At 41.0% G+C, this 24606-nt stretch overlaps 2 protein-coding genes across 2 annotated transcripts in view; one reads left to right on the top strand and one right to left on the bottom strand.

Annotated features, from left to right (window-relative positions):
* exo1 (exonuclease 1) overlaps positions 1-7467 on the bottom strand; it is a 40437-nt gene extending 32970 nt beyond the window's left edge. The window contains exons 1-4 of the mRNA XM_059985639.1: positions 7415-7467; positions 4642-4861; positions 4017-4136; positions 3496-3619 (exon numbers count right to left, since the gene is read on the bottom strand). Coding sequence (XP_059841622.1) covers positions 3496-3619; positions 4017-4136; positions 4642-4802 — 405 coding nt within the window. The 5' untranslated portion in view covers positions 4803-4861; positions 7415-7467. The remainder of the gene's footprint in view (positions 1-3495; positions 3620-4016; positions 4137-4641; positions 4862-7414) is intronic.
* Positions 7468-7570: 103 nt separating this feature from the next.
* yipf4 (Yip1 domain family, member 4) overlaps positions 7571-24606 on the top strand; it is a 42520-nt gene continuing 25484 nt past the window's right edge. The window contains exon 1 of the mRNA XM_059985641.1: positions 7571-7816. Coding sequence (XP_059841624.1) covers positions 7741-7816 — 76 coding nt within the window. The 5' untranslated portion in view covers positions 7571-7740. The remainder of the gene's footprint in view (positions 7817-24606) is intronic.

The following is a 24606-nucleotide window of genomic DNA, read 5'->3' as shown; positions in this document are numbered from 1 at the left end:
TGGGCTGGCCAAGTCTTCAACCCACTTTAGTTTCTTACGATCCTATGCATTTGTGCTTCCATACCAAACAATGATGGTACATCTGTAGAAGTTTGCTGGAGTTGTTGGTGACATACCAAATCTCACACACTCCTAATGAGATATTGTCACTGGTGTGCCTTCGCCATGATTGCATCAATATGTTGGGCCCAGGACAGTTCCTCTGAGAAGTTCAAAGTAAAATTTATTATCAGAGTACATACATGTCACCACATACAACTCAGGTTCTTTTTCAGCGGGCAGACTTAGCAAATCTATAGAACAGTAACTGTAAACATCAGGAACTGTAGGCTGTGCCAATGCAGACATAAATAAATAATGAGCATGAAATAACAATACAACAGAGTCCTTAAATGAGTGCAGCTATCACCTTTTGTTCAAGAGCCTGATGGTTGATGGTTGTAACTGGTTTTGAACCTGGCGGTGCAAGTCCTGAAGCACCTGTAACTTCTACCTGATGGCAGCAGTGAGAAAAGAGCATGGCCTGGGTGGTGAGGATCTTTGATGATGGATGCTGCTTTTTTATGGCAATATTTCATGTAGACATGCTTAATGGCTCAAGAACGTGAAACTGCTCACCCATTCTACACTGATCTCTCAATTAGGATTCGTGCAAGTTCTCCTGTCATCCCCCTTTCTGAACTCAGTCTGTCAAGTCCCATCAACATTATTTTAAATATTTTTCTGCACTCTTTCTAGTTTAATAATAGTTTTCCTATAGCAAAGTGGCCAAAACTGTATGTCATAATCAACATCTTGTATGAGCACACCATGACCTAAATCTTATACAATCATGCCAACTTTGATATTCAATGTCTTGACTCATGACTTATGCTAAAATCCTTCTGCCCTACCTTGTCATTTTCAGGGAATCATTTGCCTGAATTCCAAGGTCCCTCTGTGGTACAACATTCCCTTACCATTCACCGTGAAATCTCTACCTTGATTTGACTTCCCAAAACGCACACATTGCATGTATATGAACGGAACACCAGTTGTATCCCTTGGTGCACTTACCCAGCTGATCAAGATCCCCCTGTAATTTTGATAACCTTCTTCACTGTTCACTTCTCCATCAATTTTAATGTCATCTGAAAACTTACTAAACTATGTTAGGTACATGGGTTATGACCAAAGGAAAAATGGCTGGAGTCACTTGGCAACTTAGTGCAAGGGTGTTTATTCGGTATGTCAAAAATCAAACTTGAAAAAATTAGCAATAGTGGAAAGGAAGGGTATCTACGAGAAAACATAATAATTGCTCTCTCAGTGTGAACTCCTGGTAGCCCCCATCTCTCTCTCCTCCTGAGGGCAAAGAGACCCGTTTTCTTACATACCAGGACATATCTTTATTTACCCACAATGTTAACTTAAAACTACACACGAATTAGAATATGATGCACCCCACAATGTAGTTACAATCAGATTACAAAATAAACAGAAGTATCTACCTTAAATACAGTGTATAAACAACATATATACATTCACCTTACTAAAGAAATGGAATATTCTGCTGTGTATGGTGGGAAAGGCACCATAAACCCAACCTGAGCGTATAAACTCATTTTAGCACCCATTATGAGAATATACTGGGGAAGACATTGAAGTGTGTACACTCAGTGCAATGACAGCAGAATGACGAGGCAGTGTGTGTGTCTGCGTACTTTTTTTACATAAGGAGTGTGTTTACTGAGTGCTCTCCATCACACCGTACCTTGTACATCTTTATTCAAAGGCCCAGCACGAGTCATGGTCTCCAATCTAAGAAACAACCTTCCACCATCATTCTCTGTTTTTTTTACCATCAAAATTGGTGGAAGGGCAGGTAGTGTTGAGGAAACACATCGGATGCAGAAGGACTTACAGATTAGGAGAATGGGCAAGAGAATGGCAAATGAAATACATTGTTGAAAAATACATGGTCATACACTTTGGTAGTAGAAATAAATGTGCTGACTATTTTCTAAAAAGGGAAAATCCATAAAATCTGAGATGCAGAGGGACTTGGGAGTCCTTGTGCAGAACAACCTAAAGGTTAACTTGCAGGTAGAGTCAGTGATCAGGAAGGCAAATGCAATGTTAGCATTCATTTCAAGAGGTCTAGAATACAAGAACAGAGGTGTCATGCTGAGGTTATATAAAGCACTGGTGAGGCTTCACCTTGAGTATCGTGAACAGTTTTGGGCTCCTCATCTAAGAAAGGGTGTGCTGGCATTGGAGATGGTTCAGGGGATGGTTTGGGAATGAAAGGGTTATCATATGAAGAATGTTTAGTAGTGCTGGGTCTGTACTTGCTGGAATTTAGAAGGATGAGGGAAGATCTCATTGAAACCTTTCAAATGTTGAAAGGCCTGGACAGCCTGAGGATAGAGGGGCACACATTTAAAACAGAGATGCGAAGAACTTTCTTTAGCCAGAGGGTGGTGACTTTGTGGAATTTGTTATCACCGGCAGCTGTGGAAGCCAGGCCATTGGGTGTAGTTAAGGCAAAGCATGATAGGTTATTTATTGAACACAGCATCAAAGGTCAGTGAGAAGGCCGGGGAGTGGGGCTGAGGAGGAAAGAAAAGATCAGCCATGTTTGAATGGAGAAGACTCAATGGGCCAAATTGTACATCTAATTAGCCGACTCTCCCTATATTTTGTGTGATTTAACCTTCCAGAGTAGCTTACAATGAGGAATCTTAAAGGCCTTACTGAAGTTGATATCAACTCCCCTCCCTTATTGACCTTTTGTTCAAAAAACTCAATCAAGTTCACGAGGCATGACCTTCCCCAGACCAGCTGTCCTGACTACAGGACCTCCAACAAACCACCTTTCCAGATGCATTCCTTAAAATCCTCTCCAGTAAGTTATCTTCCACAGATGTTAGGCTTACTAGTTTATGGTTCCCAACAGTACAAAATAAAATCATAGCAACATTAAGTTCTACTTGTGCTTCTGAACTCCAGACTAAAAGCAAGATTGGAAAGCACCTGAGGGGGCAAATACCAGAATGGTTAGGTAAGATTGAATGGCCACTGCTCTAAAACAAAGGGCTGAAAAGGGATCCAATGCAAGTATCTAAAATTAAGAAGGGGCTTGTTATTTTTGTAGAGATCCATTTGTGTTTCCAAAGCTAGAAGAAATTTCATTGGTCACCCTTAACCTAATGAGGAACTTGTCACTATTTACAGTAAGCAGATAGCTTAAAGAGAAACTAAAGGAGGGAAGAGAAGGATATGTAGATGTAATTGAGTCAAAAGGCTTTCCACTTTGTAGCACATTTCATGTAATGAGTACAGCTGCACACATGTTCTATTCTCTCCTTCTTAGGCCAGAAATCCAACTCCCACCCCTCCAATTTATTATTTAAGCATTTTTAAGGGCAAGAAAATCAGTAGCATATAAAGATTAGTTGGAAACAACTTGTTTTCTGCACAAACCACAGGCAAAATAAAATGGAGGTCACTTGCCTTTATAACCTCATGAGCCATTGCAGGTGTTATATTGACAGAGCGAGTAAAGCACTCTCTGGCTTCTGCTGTCTTGCCTTCACGTAGGAGCTGCTTCCCTTTCTGCAAGTTTGTTTGCCTACGTCTGTAATGCAGAAAATCACCAAAGCATAATTTCTCTAAACCACGTGGATGAACAGTTGTTCAGTTAAATAACCAAAATATGATTTATAAATGGCAGAAGACAACATGTAAATGAAAACAAATAATTAATGGCAAGAATTAAAACTACAAGTTGGAACCTATGTTTTGAGACTAATCTTCTGGAATGTACACATTCACAATGCATTTAAGCATTTTAATGAATTACGGCATTTGTACAAAATGAGAAAAATACCATTCACGTTTATATTTGAGAAATTTTTTGTTGATTGATAAAATAGTACAAAGTAAAATCCTGTCTCTCATATTATCTCTACTGAAATGTTTAAAAAATAATCTTTATCTTGTAGATGATAACGTTCAGACTGAATTATACTTACATGCTTCGGGCTTTTTCTACCTCTTTTTTGGAAGGTAATGTACATCCATCAAAAACCAGGATTGGTTTAACACCAAAGGAATCCAACATTTCAACAAATTTCAAACAATAATTAACGTATCTGGAACAAAACAAATTAATATTTGGAAAAAGTATTTAAAATGCCACTCATGTATGCAGTTAGATCGAATCTTCTAAATCGTGTTATATCTAATGGTGAAAGTGACGATCACTACTATGCTGCAACTTTATCAGAAAATGTGATGAAACTGAACATTATTTAACTAAGGACTGTTTTTTTTCATCAATGACATTTACCATGCACAAGAAAACAGTCATACAGTGTGTAGAAAGGGCATCTAAGCCTACCAGGTTCACATTGACTATCAAGCACCCATTTACACCATTTTACCTCCTTGTAGCGTTTTCATCAGCTGTTGCTCTGTGACCCATTTTAGCAATTCACATTAGCCTATTAACCTGATAACCTCTGGCATGTGGAAGGGAACAAGGATACCCAGAGCAAACCAACAGAAATAATTTGTTAACTCCTCATGGAGGGCACTCTAGATCAAGATTTTTGCTTAACAGCGGGACAAACATCAAGACAGGCAAAACAGACTTACTGGTCAGTTGGTTCCCCCTTTGCTAATTTATCAGCACATGCAAAGGCACCTTTATGAAGCCAGCAATACATATCCAGTGCTACAGTCTGTCCTTTGTATTTCTTGATGTGAATTGGTTCCGATGCTTCCTTAACAAACTGTAGCAATCCTTGAATCCCCATGGTGTGACTTCACTCTTCTCAAAATCTTTCATTAGTGTTCTCAGGTTAAAGTGGATGAGCTGTGATTCAGAAAGCAAATGTTTTTTGATAGTTTTAAATTCAGGAGATTTTAGAATGTCATGAATGACAGATGAAATCACCGAGGTATTATTCATGAATTCAGGATGGCTGCAGCACAAACAAGTGGTTAAACTGTGAAGAGACTCTGAGGCATAGATGTAATAATCACAATATTTATTAGGACAGAGTGTAAGCCGGAGAGGCAGATGCATGATTCACAGTGAACAATAATCTAAATGACAGTTTTACTTCATAAAGTCTAAACATAGAGAAGAGTAAACAAACTACAGCAGCTTCTCCAGATAAGAATAAGATAACTTCTCCAAAATAAATATACAATAAGTAAAGGGTGCCTGCTCTTCAATTATATCTACACATTCAATCTCAACAATAATTGCAATGCAGAGATCAAACTTGACTGCCAGGATAATAGCGCAGCCATCTGCATTCTTGTTTGCAGGAATATTGCAACTATACGGAAATAAAACTCAGATGTTAAAATGGTGCTTAATTACAAAACGGAAAGTATGAATTAAGGGACGATTCTCAAATAAGCAAAGGTAGGAACTCACCATTTATGAACCCTTTGCAATTACCTGGTTTTCTGCATTAATTCTTCATGAAATGTAGTCTGATCTTCATCTAAGTCACAATAATAGACAAACACAATCTGCCTAAACTAATAACACACAAACAATTGTACAACTTCTCATTCATACTGAGTATACCATTTAAACAAACACAGTCTAGGTTCAAAAAGGTATGTGAACTTCTGGGGACTGCCATCCTACAAAAGCTACTTGGAGTCAGGTGTTGGAGGTGTGGGTTGTAGAGGCGTCCTGCCCTTTAAGAGAGACATACAAAGCCAGGTTACTGACGGAGCCTACCCTTCAAGAAAGATCTGTTGATGTGCACTATGCCTTGATCAAAACAATTTTCAGAGGATCTTAGAAGAATTGTAGAGATGCATGAAACTGGAACAGACTACAAAAACATTTCTAAAGACCTGAGTGTTCATCAGTTCACAGTATGAGAAATTGTCTACAAATGGAGGAAATTCAGTATTGTTTCTATTCTCTCTAGGAGTGGGTATCCTGCAAAGATCCAAAAGCACAACAATGCTGAAGGAGGTAAAGACAAGGCTAACAGCAAAAAGCTTGCAGAAATCTCCAGAACTTGCTGAAGTCTCTGTTCATGTGTCCACTATAAGAAAAACACTAAACGAGAATGGTGTTCATGGAGGAAGCTACTACTCTCCCAATAAAAAATTGCTGCATGTCTCAAATTTGCAAAAAACACATTTGGATGTTCCACAACGCTTCGGAAACAGCATTCTGTGGACAGATGAAACAGAAGTTGAACTGTTTGGAGGAAAAAGGCCATTGCATACCAACACCAAAACCTCATCACAAGGGCAAAGCATGGTGGAAGGAGCATCATGGTTTTGGGGCTGCTTTGCTGCCTTGTGGTCTAGACAGCTTGCAATCATTGAAGGAACAATGAATTCAAAATTGTATCAAGCCATTCTACAGGAGAATGTAGAGTAGTGGTCAGTCACCTGAATCTTAATAGAAGTTGGACGATGCAGCAAGACAAAGATCTGTGACAAGATTAAATCAACATCAGAACTGTTTAAAAAGAAAATCTGTGTTTTGGAATGGCCAAGTCAGAGTCCAGACCTTAACCAAGTGGGATGCTGTGGCATGACCTGAAGAGGGCTGTTCATACAAGGTAACCTAGAAACATTGATGAACTGAACAGTTTTGTATGGAAGAATGGTCTAAAATTCCTCCTTGCCATTGTGCAAGTTTGATCAGCAGCTACAGGAAACACTTGTCGAAAGTTATTGCTGCTAAAGCATGTTTTACGAGTTATTAAATACAAGGGTTCACATACCATTTTCCAGCCTGGATTGTTAAAGATAAATGTTTTCAATAAAGACATGAAAAGTACATACAATTTTTGTGTGTTATTAGTTTAGGCGGATTATGTTTGTCTATTATTGTGACAGATGAAGATCAGACCACATTTTATGAGTAATTTATGCAGAAAAACAGGTAATTACAAAAGGTTCTGAAGCTTTGTCTACAATTATGGTGCAATAGGTACATAAGTGGCCAAAAATTATGGAAATATATATACAAAATTGCAATAAAACTATAGTTTTTATTCACATATGCCAGTGATATTAAAGAAGTACTGTAATTTATGTCGGCAAAATTTGAAATCGGCTTCCTCCTTCATTAATGAACTTTGAAATTTATTCCCACTCAGATCTGACGAAGCCTTCAGAAACTTTCCTGAGTTTACATTAAGGCAGAAAAGCTTCCACTCTTATTCAGCCCCGAACACCTCTTCCATGCCCTTGCAGCTGCCCGCCATAATCGTATCCTTGTCCGGAGCACGGGTCGAAAACAAGATGGTTTAGCTCTTTATCAGCAAGTATTCTATCCAGCCTCATTTCTAAGCCTAGCCCTAACCTCTTAGACGTTTATTCCATTATCTAGTAGCCCAGGGCGAGAACGGTTATTATTCGATATATATAAACTCACCTGAGAGCCGGGCAGACATTTAAAAAGCCATCACCATTTACCGCCAAATTTGGGGGAGTCAAATTTGAGGAAGGTGGATTCCGATAGGCCAAGGCAGCGTCCAACCAGAATGCTCTCTGGCTCCTCTGTTTGTTGTTGTTGGGGGCGGGGTTTGTACTTTTCCCGGCGTGCTCAGTGGCCCCGGCTATGACGGCGGACCGGGAGCGCTGGGGAGTTGAGTGACGTTTGCGGAGTTGGTGGGTGCGCGGGCGTCGAGCGAGCGGGTCAACGGCGGGTGCTCGCGCCGCTCCGGAGTCCCGGCCCTCGCAGTGAGCCGAGCCGGCGCCATGAGCGGCCTGCAGCGGCAGCAATTCGCTGCCAGCAACGGGGATTTCACCTTCGTCTCGTCGGCCGACGGAGAAGGTAGGCCGTAAAGTTTGAGATGTTGTTTTGGGGTACTGGGGCGAGGTGACAGTGCGGCTGATTGAGCTCGATGCATGCCTGGGACAGGAGGGTGAGATGGCTTCTCAGCTGCTGGCTTTGTTGTTAAATCATTCCAACATCGCCAAAGTCTGGGCCTTGAAAATAAACACAAAAATGGTGGAATAACACATCAGACAACACTTGTGGAGAGGGGAAGGTAAATACTATGGATCCATGGCCCCTGCGTTAAGATGTTCCAAGCCCATTTCCCGTGGAATGTTATGGCTTTTCTCTGTACTGTACCTGTTCTTATATGCCCTAATAATTAACTGGTAAATCTCAGCTGTGCTCGGTAGGAAGCATACTAGTCACTGAAACAGAAGGTAGTATTCCAGAGGCTATTGGTTGCTGGTGTGGATAGGTACTCCAACACAGTATGGAAGGAATGAAATGCTATTAGTTACGTTCATAAAATGCTAGAGGAACTCGGGTTGGGCAGTATCCATGAAAATGAGCAGTCGACGTTTTGGGTTTAAGATCTGTTGCCTGAAGAAGAGTCTCGGCCTGAAATGTCGACTGTTCAGTTCCATTGATGCTGCCTGACCTGCTGACCAGCATTTTGTGTGTGTTACTTTGGATTTCCAGCATCTACAGAGGTTCTTGTTTGCTGTTAGGGTTGCTGCCTTTCCAACCAGGGGTTAAATTACGGTGCCAGGGGTTAAATTCCTTTGGATAGAAGAGTCCATGATGTTAATTTGACAATGAGTAATGCATTTGACAACGTTCCACGCAATAGACCTGTAATTAAGATTGGAGTCTATGCAGTGCAAAATGATAATAATTTGGCAGTTGCAATAAAATGTTCACTTTTTCAGATTGGGGGAGAGCATAGAGAAGTTTCTTGGAGTTCACAGCTAGGGTTGCTGCTTTTTATAATGTACCTGTGATTTGGACTTGGAAATTATGTCCTGAACCCCCAAATTTGTAGGTGATGTAAAACTTGGAGGTGTCATGTACTGTGAGAAAGATGACAGACTTAAAAGAGATTGAGACTGGTGAAAAGGGAGGATTGGTGACAATTTGTTTACTATGACCAAATGTGTTTTATATTTCAGTAATGAAAAATGATACAATATCAGATTAGTTTTAAATAGAGGATAGAAGAGTAGGGTGATTGATGGACAGTTTAGATTAGAACTCGGAGCAGGTTGAAGAAGTTTTGTTTTAAATTGAAGCTTATGAGATCCTGGCCTTTATAAATAAAAGTATGTAGTATATGATTAGGGCAGTCAGAATGAACTTTTATAATATACTGGCTTGACTACAATGGGAGAATGTGTCCTGTTCCTTTCAGGAAGGACAAAGGCTTTGGAGAAGGTGCAGGTGTGTGTTACCAAAATGATTTACAGGGTGGGGACTTCATTTGTGTGGATATACTGGAGAAAATGGGACTGTTGTCCCTGGATCTGATTACAGTACTTCTAGGGGGGGGACTTCAGTGATGTGTATATACTGGAGAAAATGAGATTGTTCTCCCTGAAACCAGAAAAGTTGCAAGAATATATATAAAAATCATGAAGATAGACAAAGTAACAGGGAACTGTTCCCGTCATTGGTTGGACCATAACTGGGAGAAAAAATATGAAGATATCAGACAGACATACTTTATTGATCCCGAGGGAAACTGGGTTTCGTTACAGCCGCATCAACCAAGAATAGTGAAGAAATATAGCAATATAAAACCATAAATAATTAAATAATAATGTTAATCATGCCAAGTGGAAATAAGTCCAGGACCAGCCTATTGGCTCAGGCTGTCTGACACTCTGAGGGAGGAGTTGTAAAGTTTGATGGCCTCAGGTAGGAATGACTTCCTATGATGCTCAGTGTTACATCTCAGTGGAATGAATCTCTGGCTGAATGTACTCCTGTGCCTAACCAGTACATTATAGAGTAGATGGGAGTCATTGTCCAAGATGGCATGCAATTTGGACAGCATCCTCTTTTCGGACACCACCGTCAGAGAGACCAGTTCCTCACCCTCAACATCACTGGCCTTATGAATGAGTTTGTGGATTCTGTTGGTGTCTGCTACCCTCAGCCTGCTGCCCCAGCACACAACAGCAAACATGATAGCACTGGCCACCACAGCCTCATAAAACATCCTCAGCATCGTCCGGCAGATGGTAAAGGACCTCAGTCTCCTCAGGAAATAGAGATGGCTCTGACCCTTCTTGTAGACAGTCTCAATGTTCTTTGACCATGAAAAAATATGAGGGCTGAGGAACTAAAAGTGACATGAAGGCAATTCTTTTGATGTTGTAAATGAAAATGTTTGGTGTACTCTACACAGAGTGTTTATTAAAGAAAGCAGATTCAATTATAGCATTCAGCAGAAAGGTGGGAAAGTATCTGAATAGAAAGAAATGACTTAGCTCAGGGTAGAGGAACAAGCTGGATTGCTCCTGTATCCATTAAGAACTGGATGGAACTTAAGTGACTTCCACCCATAACAACTCTGATTCTGCACAAGTTATCTCCAGACTGAGGGAATAAACTCTGAGACCTGGGCCTCAATACCCCCTTGTGCAATTGACTCCTGGATTTCCTCAATTGTAAACCCCAATCCAAATGGATTGGCAAAAACATCTCCTTCACAATCTCCATCAGCACAGGTGTACCACAGGGTTGTGTGCTGGGCCTCCTGCTCTACTTGCTTTACACCTATGACTGTGTGGCTAAATGTAGCTCCAATACCATATTCAAGTTTGCTGATGACACCATTGTTGTGGGCTGTATCAAAAATGGTGATGAATCATCATGCAGAAGGGAGATTGAAAAATAGGCTGAGTGGTGTCATAACAGTAACTTCTCACTCTGTCAGCAAGACCAAGGAACTGATTGTAGACTTCAGGGGAAACCAGAGGTACATGAGCCATTAATCAACGAAAGACCCGAAGTGGAAAGGGTCAGCAACATTAAATTCCTGGATGTTCCTATTTAGGAGGACCTGTGCTGGACCTAGCAAGTAAAGAAAGCACGGCAGCGCTTCTACATCCTTAGGAACCTACGGAGAATATGCATGACATCAAAAACTTTGACAAATTTTTATTGATGTGTATTGACTGGCTGCATCATGGCCTGTTATGGAAACACCAATGCCTTTGAAAAGAAAACCCTACAAAATATAATGGATTTAGCCCAGTACATCACAGGTAAAGCCCTCCCAACCACTAAGCATAAGAACATGAAATGCTGTTGTAGAATCGCAGCATCCATCATCAGAGATGCCCAACACCCTGATCTTGTTCTTTTCTTGCTACTGCCATCAGATAGAAGGTAGAGGTGCCTCAGGACTCACACCACTCGGCTTAAGTATGGTTATGACCCCTCAACCATGAGAGCATAACTACGCTCACTTGCCCATTCATTGAGATGTTCCCACAACCAATAATCTAATTTTATGGACTCTTCACCTTGTTATTTCATGTTCTCGTTGTTTATTGCTATTTATTTATATTTGCATTTGCACAGTTTATCTTCTGTACTCTAGTTGATCTTGTTATAGTTACTATTCTATAGATTTACTGAGTATGCTTACAGGAAAATGAATCTCAGGGTTGTATGTGGTGATAAGTATGTACTCTGATACTGAAAATGACTTTGTATTTTGAACTTTGTTTACCCTTTATTGCACAAGATTGAAAGAATGATTGTTATCATGTTGCTCTTTCAGAGGTGCTGCCTTCATTGTCTGAGTCTGAGGCCTCCACTGGTCAGGGTTGACTGTGAATATTGTGTCCTAGCTGTCTAGATATGCAGGTCTGGGCGGTATAATGTGGAGAGCAAGCTGGTGCCCATGTAGCAAGCCCCCCCCCCCCCATACATCTGATGAACCCAAAGGAACAGTAGAGACCCGTATAGTTTAGTACCAACAATGTTGCAGGAGTTGCCAAGCAGCATTGAACACAATGTAGGACTGCCTTAGGGACTGCAGCTGCAGATTTTTGCCTTGGGGTTTACACCTGAACTCTTCCCCCATGAGTAGGTATTGCGCAAGACAGCGGAGGTTTGAGAGAGTTTTTCTTCTGGAAGAGCTGACGAGCCCCCTCTGACTGAAGCAAATAGTTTAAGACACCAGTAAGCCTCCTTTGTCTTTCCTTTTATCAGTAGGAACAGTTCTACTGGGTTTAGTAGCTAAGCCACTTGAAGGCTAGGAGTTGGATTTGGTTATATTTGATATAGGAGAGGATATTTGAGGTGCACACCATTAGGAGCATTTAATAGGTAGTGGGAGTTCGTCCCTATTACCATCCCTGACTATAACAGCCTTTAGCTTGTCCCCATTACCAGTCCCAGCTTTCATTATGTTATGAATATGACTACGTTCAAAAATTCAACTAACTGCAAAATTCTATGGAAAATACATGTCACTTTTTTCTGCTTTTCTAATGGGTGTACGTGTTGTGCTTTTGTTTAGGAATAATATGTCAAATTGTTTTTGCAAATACAGTAAGCACTGCTGGTAATTCAATAGATTGCATTCTTATAGAGTATTGACTGTAGGGAGGGGAAGCACCTCTGGTGGCGGGCTTGTCATGTGCTGCCCAAGGGCAGCTTGTCTACTTTTGGCCCTCATCTAAGGCTCCAAGTAACTGCATGCGACAGTGGCCACGCCCCAGTACAGTGCTTTGACAGGTGGACTAAACCAGGTGAGGGTAGCAGGGAACCTCCAACCCCAGTGAGATAGGGATCTGTATGCAGATGCATGCAAAGCCAGTTCAAGCATACTGGGCGGGGGAGGGGGGGGGTGCGTCACGTGATGATGTAGGGTCGAGACTTTGGGAATCCAACTCCCTCGTAAAAAGTAATGAAATAGGGTTTAAATGAAGAAGAGTTAACAAATATCTACTAGAAACTATTTATAAGTAACTCAGGATTATCTTTTGATATGGCTCCTAAACTGAAACAGAAGAAAGCTACTACTTCGAAGACTGCGCAAATCGGCGGAGAAAAAGGCCTAACTGTCTCGGTGAAGCCTCGGACTCAAGTTGGATCTCCTCCCGGCAAAGTGCATGGCACATCTGATGATGCGGGACCGGAAGTTGCAGCAATGTCAGTGGTCTCCAAGAAGAAACGGCAAGAACAACGCATGCGCGAAAGTATGCATGTACAGATATTAACAAAACTACAAATCCCAACTATGGTTGGAAGTGAATCGGAAGTGGAATCAGACTCTGGGAAATTCAGAGGAAGAAGAAGAGGAAAAGAAGGAAGAGATTAAAGGAGACATAAAAGATATCCTGATATATATTATGAATGAATTAAAAGCTATAAGAAGGATGCAGAATAAACTCGATAATGTGGTGGAAAAACAAAAGAAGATGGATAATAAAGTTAAAGAGATGGAAGTAAAAGTGGAAGAAAACACTGAAAGAATAGATAAGATAGAAGACAATAATCCTGCCTGGACAATAGAAAGAAAACGGATGTTGGAAAAAATAGATGTGCTTGAAAACTCTAGTAGACGAAATAATATCAAAATTGTTGATTTTATGGAAGGTACAGAGGGAGAAAATCCAATAAAATTCTTTCAAGAATGGATTCCGAAAATGTTAGAAATGAAGGAAGGAAGCCAAGTAATTGAAGTTGAAAGAGCACACACAGCTTTAAGACCAAGACCTCAACAAGATCAAAATCCAAGGTCAATTTTGATAAAATGTTTAAGGTACCAAGATAAAGAAATGATCTTGAAGGCAGCTATTCAAAGTGCTAAAAAGAGAAATGGGCCATTGATAATAGGAGGGAAAAGAGTTTTTTTTTATCCAGACATGTTACAATCTTCTGAAGAGGCGGAAGGAATTTAATCTAGTGAAAAAATCTTTATGGGAAAAGGGCTATAAATTTTTATTGAGCTATCCAGCAAAATTGATAATTTTCCTGGATAACGAAGAAAGAAGATTTTTCATTGACTACCGGAAAGCAGAGGAATTTGTGCAAGAATTACCTGATTTCCACAAAGAAGTAAAGAATTATAGAAATGAAATGGACTAATGATGAAGACAGAAACAAGGTTGGACTTGATGGACATTTATATAAAAAAAAATAGTTGAGTATCAATTGGGATTAGAGACATTAATTATTTTTTTCCTTCACTAATATACTTTCTTTTTTTTTTGCGGGGGAGCTGGAGGAGCTCCTGTTCGATGGCTGCGAGTTTCACGTGTACAATCATGGCGATTGGCATGACCCATAAAATGGGGTGGGGGGGGTAATGTTGTGTTCTTTTTATTCGCAACATTAGTGGGGGGGGGTACTTTGTTTTTTTTTCTTATATACTAGTTATCTTTCTTCTATTTTTCTTTTTTGCCTGGATGGTTGGGGAGAAACTCATAGCAACATGGAGAATTTTAAAGAGTTCCCAAGGTATTATGAATGATTAATTTACTTAATTTTTAAAGTTTTAATGTTAATGGAATTAATGGACCTGTGAAAAGAAAGAAGAGTTTTAACATATATTAAGAAAATGAAAGGAGATGCACCTTTTTTACAAGAAACACATTTAACAGAAACAGAACATAAGAAATTAAAGAGGGATTGGGTTGGAAATGTCATTGCAGCTTCATTTAATTCAAAATCGAGAGGAGTTACAATTTTGGTTAATAAATCTTTACCAATTAAAATACAAAATGTAATAATTGATTCTGGGGGAGCTATGTTATTATACATTGTCAAATTCTTTCAGAATTATGGACTTTTATGAACATTTATGCACCAAATGAAAATGATGCAAAATTCATACAAGAAGTTTTTTTGAACTTGGCTGATGATAAAATATTAGTAGGTGGAGATTTTAATTTTTGTTTAGATCCAGTTTTGGATAGGTCAACTAAATTTTGAAGGAGGTATATCGATGTTGTTTGATCAATTAAAAATAAATATAAAATATCAAATAAAATATTATTTTCAATTAATGGCTTATTTACGAGAAAAGCTGGGTCAAACAATGTTGATGCCAAAATCTAGTGAAATAGAAATATTAATTTGAAAAGGGAAAATGAAAAAATTTACATCTTGTATGCATAATTTGATTCAAAAACAGACAATTAAATCAGGAATTCATAAATCAAGACAAAAATGGGAATTTGATTTGAATGTTAAAATTGATGGAAAAAACTGGTCAAGATTATGTTCTGATAGTATGAGAAATACAATAAATGTTTGACTTAGATTAATACAATATAATTTTTTACATCAATTATATATAACACCACAGAAAATAAATAGATTAAATTCAAATATGTCTGACCAATGTTTTCGATGTAGTCAAGAAATTGGTACTTTTTTTACATTCTACTTGGTCTTGTTTTAAAATTCAACCATTTTGGATAAATCTAAGACTTTTATTGGAACAAATTACTGGAGTACAACTCCCACATAGTCCAGTATTATTTTTATTAGGAGACATTGAAGGGACAATACCGAAACTTAAATTGAATAAGTATCAGAAAAAAATTTGTAAAAATTGCATTGGCAGTAGCCAAAAAAGTTATCGCAGTTACTTGGAAATCTGATTTATTTTTAACTATGGATCGTTGGAATAATGAAATACACAGTTGTATTCCACTTGAAAAAATTACATACAATCTAAGAAATGAATATGATATATTTTTGAAAATTTGGCTCCCATACCTACAAAAGATAGGATTAAATAATTAGGTCCTTTGAAGATTAAAATTATAAAGTAATTGGGGAAAGTAAAAATAAATATTAAAATTATTTTGAACTCCATGGAGCATGTGGGGATCCTCCAATATCCAGGCAATCTTTCTCCTTTTTTTTCTTTCTTTAGATAAGGGTTAAGGGGGGGGGGGAGGGTTAATATAATTTTTCTCACTATTTATCATCACATTTATTCTTTGTAATTTTCTAAAATTTAATAAATAAATATATATATATTTTTAAAGAGCATACTGGGCAGATGAGATAAACCAGAAGATCCAACAGCTAAGAACTTCGTGGAGAGCTAAGGGCATGACAAGGCACAGTCGGTGACAAGGCTATCCACTGCAGCCAAGGAAGTCTTTAGACATGATCATTTTGGACCATTGGACTGAGATTTTTGAGGCTGAGAGAGTGGAGTTGTCCCAGCTTTTTTATTGGAAAACTCCTCCCATACAGGTTTTTCTCCGTGCAATTCGTGAGAGCTGCACAGACGAGCATCATCGTTGGAAACGATGGAAACCAATTCTGCAGGCATTTCTCAATTGTGCAAGTCATTGTAAAACAGAAGGTCCTAATAAAATGAGTGGTTTAAGAGTGAAAGGTTGACTTAAAGGACAGGGAAAGTGAAAGCATACATTTGCAACTTATTTAGAACATATGGTTGGCTGTGATTAGGCTAAGGAAATGAAAGAGGCCAAAGATGGGAACTAAAGTGTTTTGATAACACATTTTTTAAAAAAGGTGGTAATTTAAATTTCAGTACATTGGGAATCATTCTGAAGGATGAATATGAATCATATGAAAATTGCTTTTGGCAGCAGTACAATGCAAGACTAAGATTTGCTATAATTTACAATAATGTAGTAGAGGAAAAGATGATTAACCGGGCTGTTACTTGTGGACTGTTCAGAAATCCGATAGTCGAGGGGAAGAAGCTGTCCTTAAAATGCTTCAGGGCAATGCATACAACACGCTGGAGGAACTCAGCAGATCGGGCAGCATCCGTGGAAACGAGCAGTCGACGTTTCGGGCGGAGACCCTTCGTCAGGTCTGAAGAGGGAGGGGGCAAGGGCCCAATAAAGAAGGTGGGGGGGAGGCCTCCTTCTTCAGTCCTGATGAAGGGTCTCTGCCCATAATGTTGACTGCTCATTTTCATGGATGTTGCCTGACCTGCTGAGTTCCTCCAGTGTGTTGTATGTGTTGCTTTGACCACAGCATCCGCAGTGTACTTTGTACTTAGAATGGTTCACTTGCCTGTACCTCATCCCCAATGCAAAGAAGGCAGGCCCTGGATGGTAAGGGTCTTTAATGATAACCACTGCTGCTTTGAGGCACTGTCTCCAGAAGATGTCCTCAGTGGTGGGGAGGGCTTGGACCCATGATGAAACTGGCTGATGCTACAACTCTGCAGTCTCTTGCAGTTCTGTCCATCTGTAGAAATTTGCAACAATATATGGTGACGTATGAAATCTTTTCAGACTCCTAATGAAGCAGCACAGCTGCAAGCTTTTTATGATTGCATCAATGAATTGGGCCTAAGATAGATCCCCTGAGATGTTGATGCTTAAGGTTTTGAAGCTGCTCACCCTTTTCATCAGTGAGCCCTCAACAAGTGTGTGTTCTATCAGTTTTTCCCTTTCTGAATTCCTTGGTCTTGCTGCTGTTGCATGCAAGTTTGTTGTTGTGACACCACTCAACCAGCCTCACTGCTATCTGAGATTCTGGCAACAACAGATTTTCTGTACCAAGGGTTGGTGAAAAGCTTGTCTCATATGACATATCAACGAAACGTCAAAGAAGGAGGGTGCCCACCTGATGACCCTGATGAGGTACCTACTCTTCTTGTCACCACTCCAAGCCCACTGCCAACACTGAGAGTGCCGAATTATCAAAGGGATTGAAACATCAAGTCCTATTAGCTGTACTGATCTTCTGGGAAAAAAAACAGTGACTGCTGTGAAAGTGTAGTTGATGATAAGGGAAAGACTGTGTGACAGCTGGAGAGACAGCTGACAGGAGGAAATAGACCCCAACGGGGCTGTTATGGGTTAGCTACCCATAACAGCAGGCTCCATCACCTTGTCAGGGCACAAGAGCCTCCCTCACTTGGCCACAGAAAGTTTAAAGAGAAGTATACCCCCAGAGTCTGTGAGAGCAGGGGTGCAAAAAGACACTCTGACTGACCTCCCGGTTATGAATCTTGGCATGGACATGACAGTGAATCAAGAAAGTGGCAATACTCCTGAGAAACCAACAGCTGGACATGTTCTTCAGACCTATAGGTGTGGCTGGACTAAAGTAACATCAACTTGTGGTCTTAAAATTCATTAAGGACAGAAGAAATGCTTGAAAACATCCAACCCATGGCCCCGCATTGGCCAGATTCTCTTAAGAAAAAGGTCAAATCAGTCAGATGAAGCTTAGAGGCAGGAAGAAACCCACAGTCCGCAGAGTATCAGCACCCTACGGGATGTGGAAGAAGTTTCAGACACAAGCAGTAGTCCGAGACACAGCCAGGCACATCGTAAAGTGGAGAACATGCAAGGACGTAAGCCGTTGGAAATAGCAAGGAGTGGGAAACTATCAATGCAGATGTGAGCCAGATCTTAAGTGGCATCAAGGGATCAACAGAAAAGAAGTTGGAGAAGATGAGCGACCTGATTTACAGCTACAAAAAGGAGAAATTTGGAGTGAAGGAACAAGTCAGTAGGAAAGATGCACCTGCCCCCCCCCCCAAATCCTGTCATCTCCAGGAAATCCAACAGCTTGTTAAAGAAAGAAGAGGCCTGTGGAAGTTGTGGAAAAAGCAGCAGCAGCAGAAGAAAGGGAGCACATCAACCTCCTTCAAGAGGACTTAAAACAGGCTCTCAAAGCTGCATAGAGCAGAGAATTTAAGGAAATGACACAAAAAGGAAAAAGCAATAACAGACTTCTACAAAAATCCCTTTAAATATGTGAAAGGCATTTTCACAAAAGAGAAAAGCGGATCCCTGAAAGTATCAAAAGAAGAGCTTAAAAGATATCTCAGAACCATCCACACTGATGAGCTAAAAGTTGAACCAATACTTGTCCCAGCTGACATCCCACCAATCTCACCCTCACAACATCAATTTAACATCACCTCTCCAAAGCTGAGTGAGGTGAAAGAGACAGTGAAGAAAGCAAGATCGGCATCAGCGCCAGGCCCTAACAGTGTTCCATGTTGTGTCTACAAGAATGCCCCAGATGTTCTGAAATTTTTCTGGAGAAATACAAGGGTTGTGTGGGAAAAACAAGTGATCCCCAAAGCCTGGAGAAGAGCGGGGGGAGTTCTGATCCCAAAAGAAAAGAATTTGTCCGCCATTGAACAGTTTTGCCAAATAAACCTTCTGAATATAGAAGGCAAGATCTTTTTCAGCGTTTTGGTGCAAAGGCTTACAAGGTATCTGAAACCAAACCACTTCATTGATATGTCAATCCAAAAGTCTGGCATAGCAGATTTCTTGGGATGCCTTGAACATACCAGCGTCATACGGTATCAAATCCAGATGGCTAAGAAAGAAGGAAAGGATCTGCATGTCTTGTTCCTCGACCTGGCCAATGCCGATGGATCAGTTCCTCATTCCGTACTGTGGACTGCTTTTGAATTCTTTCAGGTGCCTGCAACAATAACAAATCTGGTAAAACACTACTTCCAGGATATGCAAGTTTGTCTCAAAACATCAGACTTCACCACAGCTTGAAGTAGGCATCGTGGCGGGGTGCACCATCTCCCCATTGGCCTACACTATGGCAATGGAGCTCATTATCAGAGCCTCAAAATGGATTGTGGGAGGGAAACTGCTACAGTTTGGTCAATGGTTACCACCGATACGAGCCTATATGGACGATATAACAATACTGACGGCAACTGTCCCCAGCACCAAGCGACCTCTGCAAAAGCTTCATCAAAATATCACATGGGCGAGGATGAAGATTGTGCAAGTGCAGAATCATCTTCATTGTCAAAGGTCAAGTCACGGATCAAAGATTTCATATTGGTGGAACACCTGTCCCAACTGTTTCAGAAATGCCAGTGAAGAGCTTGGGCTGATGGTATGATGCTAAGCTTAAGGACACCAAGCAGTTTAAACAACTCAAAAAGGATACCATCGCGTACATAGCTCACATCAGCAAGACCTGGCTACCAGGAAGACTCAAGCTGTGGTGCTTCCAGTTCGGTATACTCCCAAGACTCGTGGTCTTTAACAGTGTATGAAATCCCTATCAACGAGGTGGAAAAGCCCAAAAGAATGATCAGCACACATGTGAAACAGTGGCTTGGACTTCCACAATGCTTAAGTCCTGTTGGACTGTGCGGGAATGGCAAATTAGAATTACCAATTGCAAGTCTTGCGGAAGAATTCAATTGCACCAAAGCAACATTGGTCATGACCCTCACTGAATCTGAAGATACTGTTATTTGAAGAGCCCCTCCAAGTGGCAGCGAGGAGGAAGTGTACCCTATCTGAAGCTGTTCAGAGTGCTAAGTATGCTCTTTGCTTCAGGGGTGTGATTGGCCAAGTCCAACTCGGGAGAGCTGGGCTCAGGCTCGTCCCAAAAGCTACTCAATGGCACAAGGCAACATCAGTGCAGAAGAGACAGCTCATGGTAGAGGAGGTGAGAAGACAGAAGGAGGCAGAGTGACATGCCCGGGCCGTCTCAATGGCCAAGCAGGGCTAATGAACTAATTGGAAGAGCCTGGAAAAGAGGAAACTCAGCTGGCATGACATCTGGGAGATGGAGGGATCTCAGCTAAGTTCTGTCATCAGAGCCACTTATGACCTTCTACCCACACTGCAGAACCTGAACCAGTGGTGGGGAGAAGACCCTACTTGCTTTCTTTGTTAAGCACCTGGGTCACTAAGGCACTTTTTAAACAGGATGCACCACAGCTTCAGCCAGGGGTGACTGGCATAACCAAGTTCTCAGACAGCTGGCATCAATCCTGGAACAGAGACGAATCACCACAAATACTCTCCCACAAACATTGACAAGAAATGTTCACATGACATGATTTGTATCAGCAAGCCACCCTCCAGAGCACCATATAACATCAAGAGGTAAGCATTCTGCACGTTGCTCGGGATTGGAAAATGGATGTGGACTTGGAAAAAAAAGCTTGTGTTTCCCCCCAGTATTGCGGCTACAACAATCCAGCCAGACATGGTCCTGTGGTCCACAACAGCCAAGCTGGCATATGTTGTGGAATTGACGGTACCATGGGAAGATGGTGTTGAAGAAGCTTAAGAGAGGAAAAAGACCAAGAACTCTGAACTGGCAGCTGAAGCTGCCCAGAACAGCTGAAAGATCAAGATTTTCCCTGTAGAAGTGGGATGCAGGGGATTCGTGGCTACATCTACGACCAGTCCATTGAAGAAGAAGGGGGTGAGGGGTTATTCACTCCAACAAGCAGTCAAATCCTTGTCAAGTGCAGCAGAAGAAAGCAGTAATTGGATTTGGATTAAAAGGAAAGACAACAACTGGGCTGCAAGATGAAGACAAGAGGGCATGGAACTGTGGGGGGTGTATCTGGGACGCCAGGTAGTAACGTTGAGCCCTCTGGAGGTGTCATGGGCTTATCAATGAAACATCAAAGAAGTAGGGTGCCCCCCCCCCCCCAGTGACCCTGATGAGGTATCTACCCTCCTTTTCACCACTCCAAGTCCACTGTCAACATTGAGAGTGCTGACTTATCAAAGGGATTGAAACATCAAGTCCTATTAGCTCTACTGATCTTCTGGGAGAAAACCAGATCAATTTATTGAAAAACAGATCAATTTATTGTTACAGAGGAAGTGCAGTACAGGTAGACAAGGGTGCAAGGTCATAATGAGGTAGATTGTGAGGTCAAGATTAAATTTTATTAGGGTATTGAGAGTTGTGACAGGAGTGCCAGATTTATGAATGCCTTCAAACAATGGCTTTGATCTGGCTAGCTTTTGACTGAAGGAAATTGTAGTTTTCAGAATCGGGTTTATTATCACTGATTTACATGATGCAACACTTGCTTTTTTTGGGGGGAAGGGCATTAATTGTGGACTGAAAACATGCACTGGCGGGATGGTAGACTTGCAGATGAAGTTAATCATATTTTGAGAGATCACTGTGGGGAGGCAGGCCAATGAGGAATGAATCTTTGGGGCAGGGTTTGAAGAAGTAACAATGAGAAACCAAAGCATTTACTAGTTGGATAGATAGCAAAGCATGCAGAGCTGAATGCTCAGGCTTGACAACTGAAATAAAAATATTTGGGAGAGCAAGATGTACTGAACAGAAAGAGGCCAGAATTAATAAGGAAGAGTGCACAAATTACTGTGAAGAAGGACATAGAAGCTAGTGACTTCAGGGAATGGAGTAGTGATCATTTAGAGGATAGCAACATTACAAAGGAAAAAGGAGGGCAACTTTGTCACATGGTGTGAGCAGAATCATCTGCAGCTTAATGTGAAAAAGACTAAGGAGCTGGTGGTGGACCTGAGGAGGGCTAAGGCACTGGTGATGCCTGTTTCCATTCAAGGGGTCAGTGTGGACATAGTGGAAGATTACAAATACCTGGAGATACGAATGGACAATAAACTGAACTGGTCAAAGAACACTGAGGCTGTCTACAAGAAGGGTCAGAGCAGTCTCTATTTCCTGAGGTGACTGAGGTCCTTTAACATCTGCCGGACAATGCTGAGGATGTTCTATGAGTCTGTGGTGGCCAGTGCTATCATGTTTGTTGTGTGTTGGGGCAGCAGGCTGAGGTAGCAGACTCCAACAGGATCAACAAACTCATTTGAAAGGCCAATGATGTTCTGGGGGTGGAACTGGACTCTCTGACAGTGGTGTCTGAAAAGAGGATGCTGTCCAAGTTGCATGCCATCTTGGACAATGACTCCCATCCACTCCATAATGTACTGGTTAGGCACAGGAGTACATTCAGCCAGAGACTCATTCCACTGAGATGCAACACTGAGCATCATAGGAAGTCATTCCTGCCTGTGGCCATCAAACTTCACAATTCCTCCCTCGGAGTGTCAGATACCCTGAGCCAATAGGCTGGTCCTGGACTTATTTCCACTTGGCAAAATTTACCTATTATTTAATTATTTATGTTTTTATATTGCTATATTTCTACACTATTCTTGGTTGGTGCAACTGTAATGAAAACCAATTTCCCTCGGGATCAATAAAGTCTGTCTGTCTATAGGTTGACTCATTATAGAGCCTAATGACCAAGAGTAGGAATGACTTCGTATAGTGCTCTTTGGAGCAGTACAGTTGTCTTAGTCTATTACTAAAAGTGCTCCTCTGTTCAGCCAAAGTGGCATGCAGAGGGCACGAAGCATTGTCCAGAATTGTCTGGATTTTCTGTGGGGTTCTTTGTTCTCCCACAGCCTCCATAGTGTTCAGTTTGACTCTGATGATAGAGCCCAGCCTTTCTAATCAGTTTATTGAGCCTGTTGGTATCATACGTTGATGCCATTGCCGCAACACACCACCACATAGAAGATTGTACTGGCAACAACAGACTGCTAGAACGTGTGAAGGCAAGGCCTGCACACTCCAAAGAACCGCAAGTCTCCTCAGAACGTGGAGGTGACTCTGGCCCTCCTTGTACACAGGCTTTGTGTTGGTACTCTACAACTCTGGCTTGGATTGGGGGGCTTGAGTTAAATGAGAGTTGGGATCAACTGGGTCTGTTTTTCCTAGACAAAAAAAGAGGCCGAGAGGTGACATGATGGAAGTGTATAAAATATCAGAGACATTAGGGTGATAGCCAGACTCTGTTTCCTGTGGTAGGGGGTTTCCAGAACAAGACAGTATAGGTTTAACATGAAATGGGAAAGTTCAAAGGGAATTTGAACAGTAAATTTTTCACGCAGTAAAAATTTCTGACAGCTGACAGAATTGGGCAGGGATAGTAACAATAATGAAACATCTCAGCTTGAATGAGAAGGACATAGCTAAGGTTAATGTAGGCAAGCGGGATTGGTATAGCTAGGCATGACGGCTGGCACAGACACCCTGGGCAAAAAGACCTGCATCTCTGCTGTGTGTAAATCTCTGACACTACTGCTGCAATCATAAAAATGTCACCTGTGACTCGTCTGGCTGATAGCTTGTACAAGAGACTACACGCGTGCATGGCACACACACAGGTTGAGGGAATTAATTTAAAATTATAGAAAAGATGGGAATTCAAAGTTTCATTTAGGATTTTTCACTGAATGAGTTTTATTTTAAACATACCATTGCTCCTATAATTTATTAATGTCCTTTTTAGTTATTGAAGCTCTTACTGTGAAATTTACCCACAATGGGCTATGCTGAAATTCGAGTGCCTGGTGGAGACATGTCTCTGCAAAGAAGGTGCAAGTGCTCCTTCCCTCTGCTAGCCTGCAAGTTACCCTTGGGCAAGGTGTAGCACCTGCTTAGAACCCCCCCCCCCCAAAAAAAAATCTCTGATCAGGGTCACATGAAGCTATGGGAGCAGGTGGTGGTTGGTTGAATGAACAGCTGGGGCATATCACAAGTCCTGGTTATGCGACCACTGACACCAGGCAGACATTCTCTCTGAGGAGTATTGCTAAAGACTGGGGTCACCCATCTTGTATAGACATAGCCCAGAAGAAGGCAATAGCAAACAACTTCTGTAGAAAAATTTAAGAACAATCATTGTCAAAGATCATGATCTCCCTCATCATACAGCATGGCATGTGATGATGAAACTCTAAATACTTAAAACACTGACATGCTGAATTCAAATAGTTTTAAGATAGCCATCTCCACTTTCACCAAACTGATGCAATCCTGGTTTGTGTTGCACTATGCATTTTGTGTGCTACTGTTTATATAGTGATGTATACTTATGTACATTGATAATAAAATTTGCTTTGAACTTTGAAATGAGTTTCCATTCCATAATAACACCTCCACACGGTGGCGTCATTTTATGACAAACTTTTACTGATATTGTAGCAAAGGGTGAAACAATTGTAGATACTTCACTATAACATTGCTCAGCAGTGTAGCAATTTTGTTTCTAGTGATACAAATAA

The sequence above is a fragment of the Hypanus sabinus genome, chromosome 12, assembly GCF_030144855.1.
Source record: "Hypanus sabinus isolate sHypSab1 chromosome 12, sHypSab1.hap1, whole genome shotgun sequence".
In the NCBI taxonomy this organism is placed as follows: domain Eukaryota; kingdom Metazoa; phylum Chordata; class Chondrichthyes; order Myliobatiformes; family Dasyatidae; genus Hypanus; species Hypanus sabinus.
The sequence above is the reverse complement of the archived record's forward strand: the minus strand, read 5'-3'. Positions and strand labels throughout refer to the sequence as shown.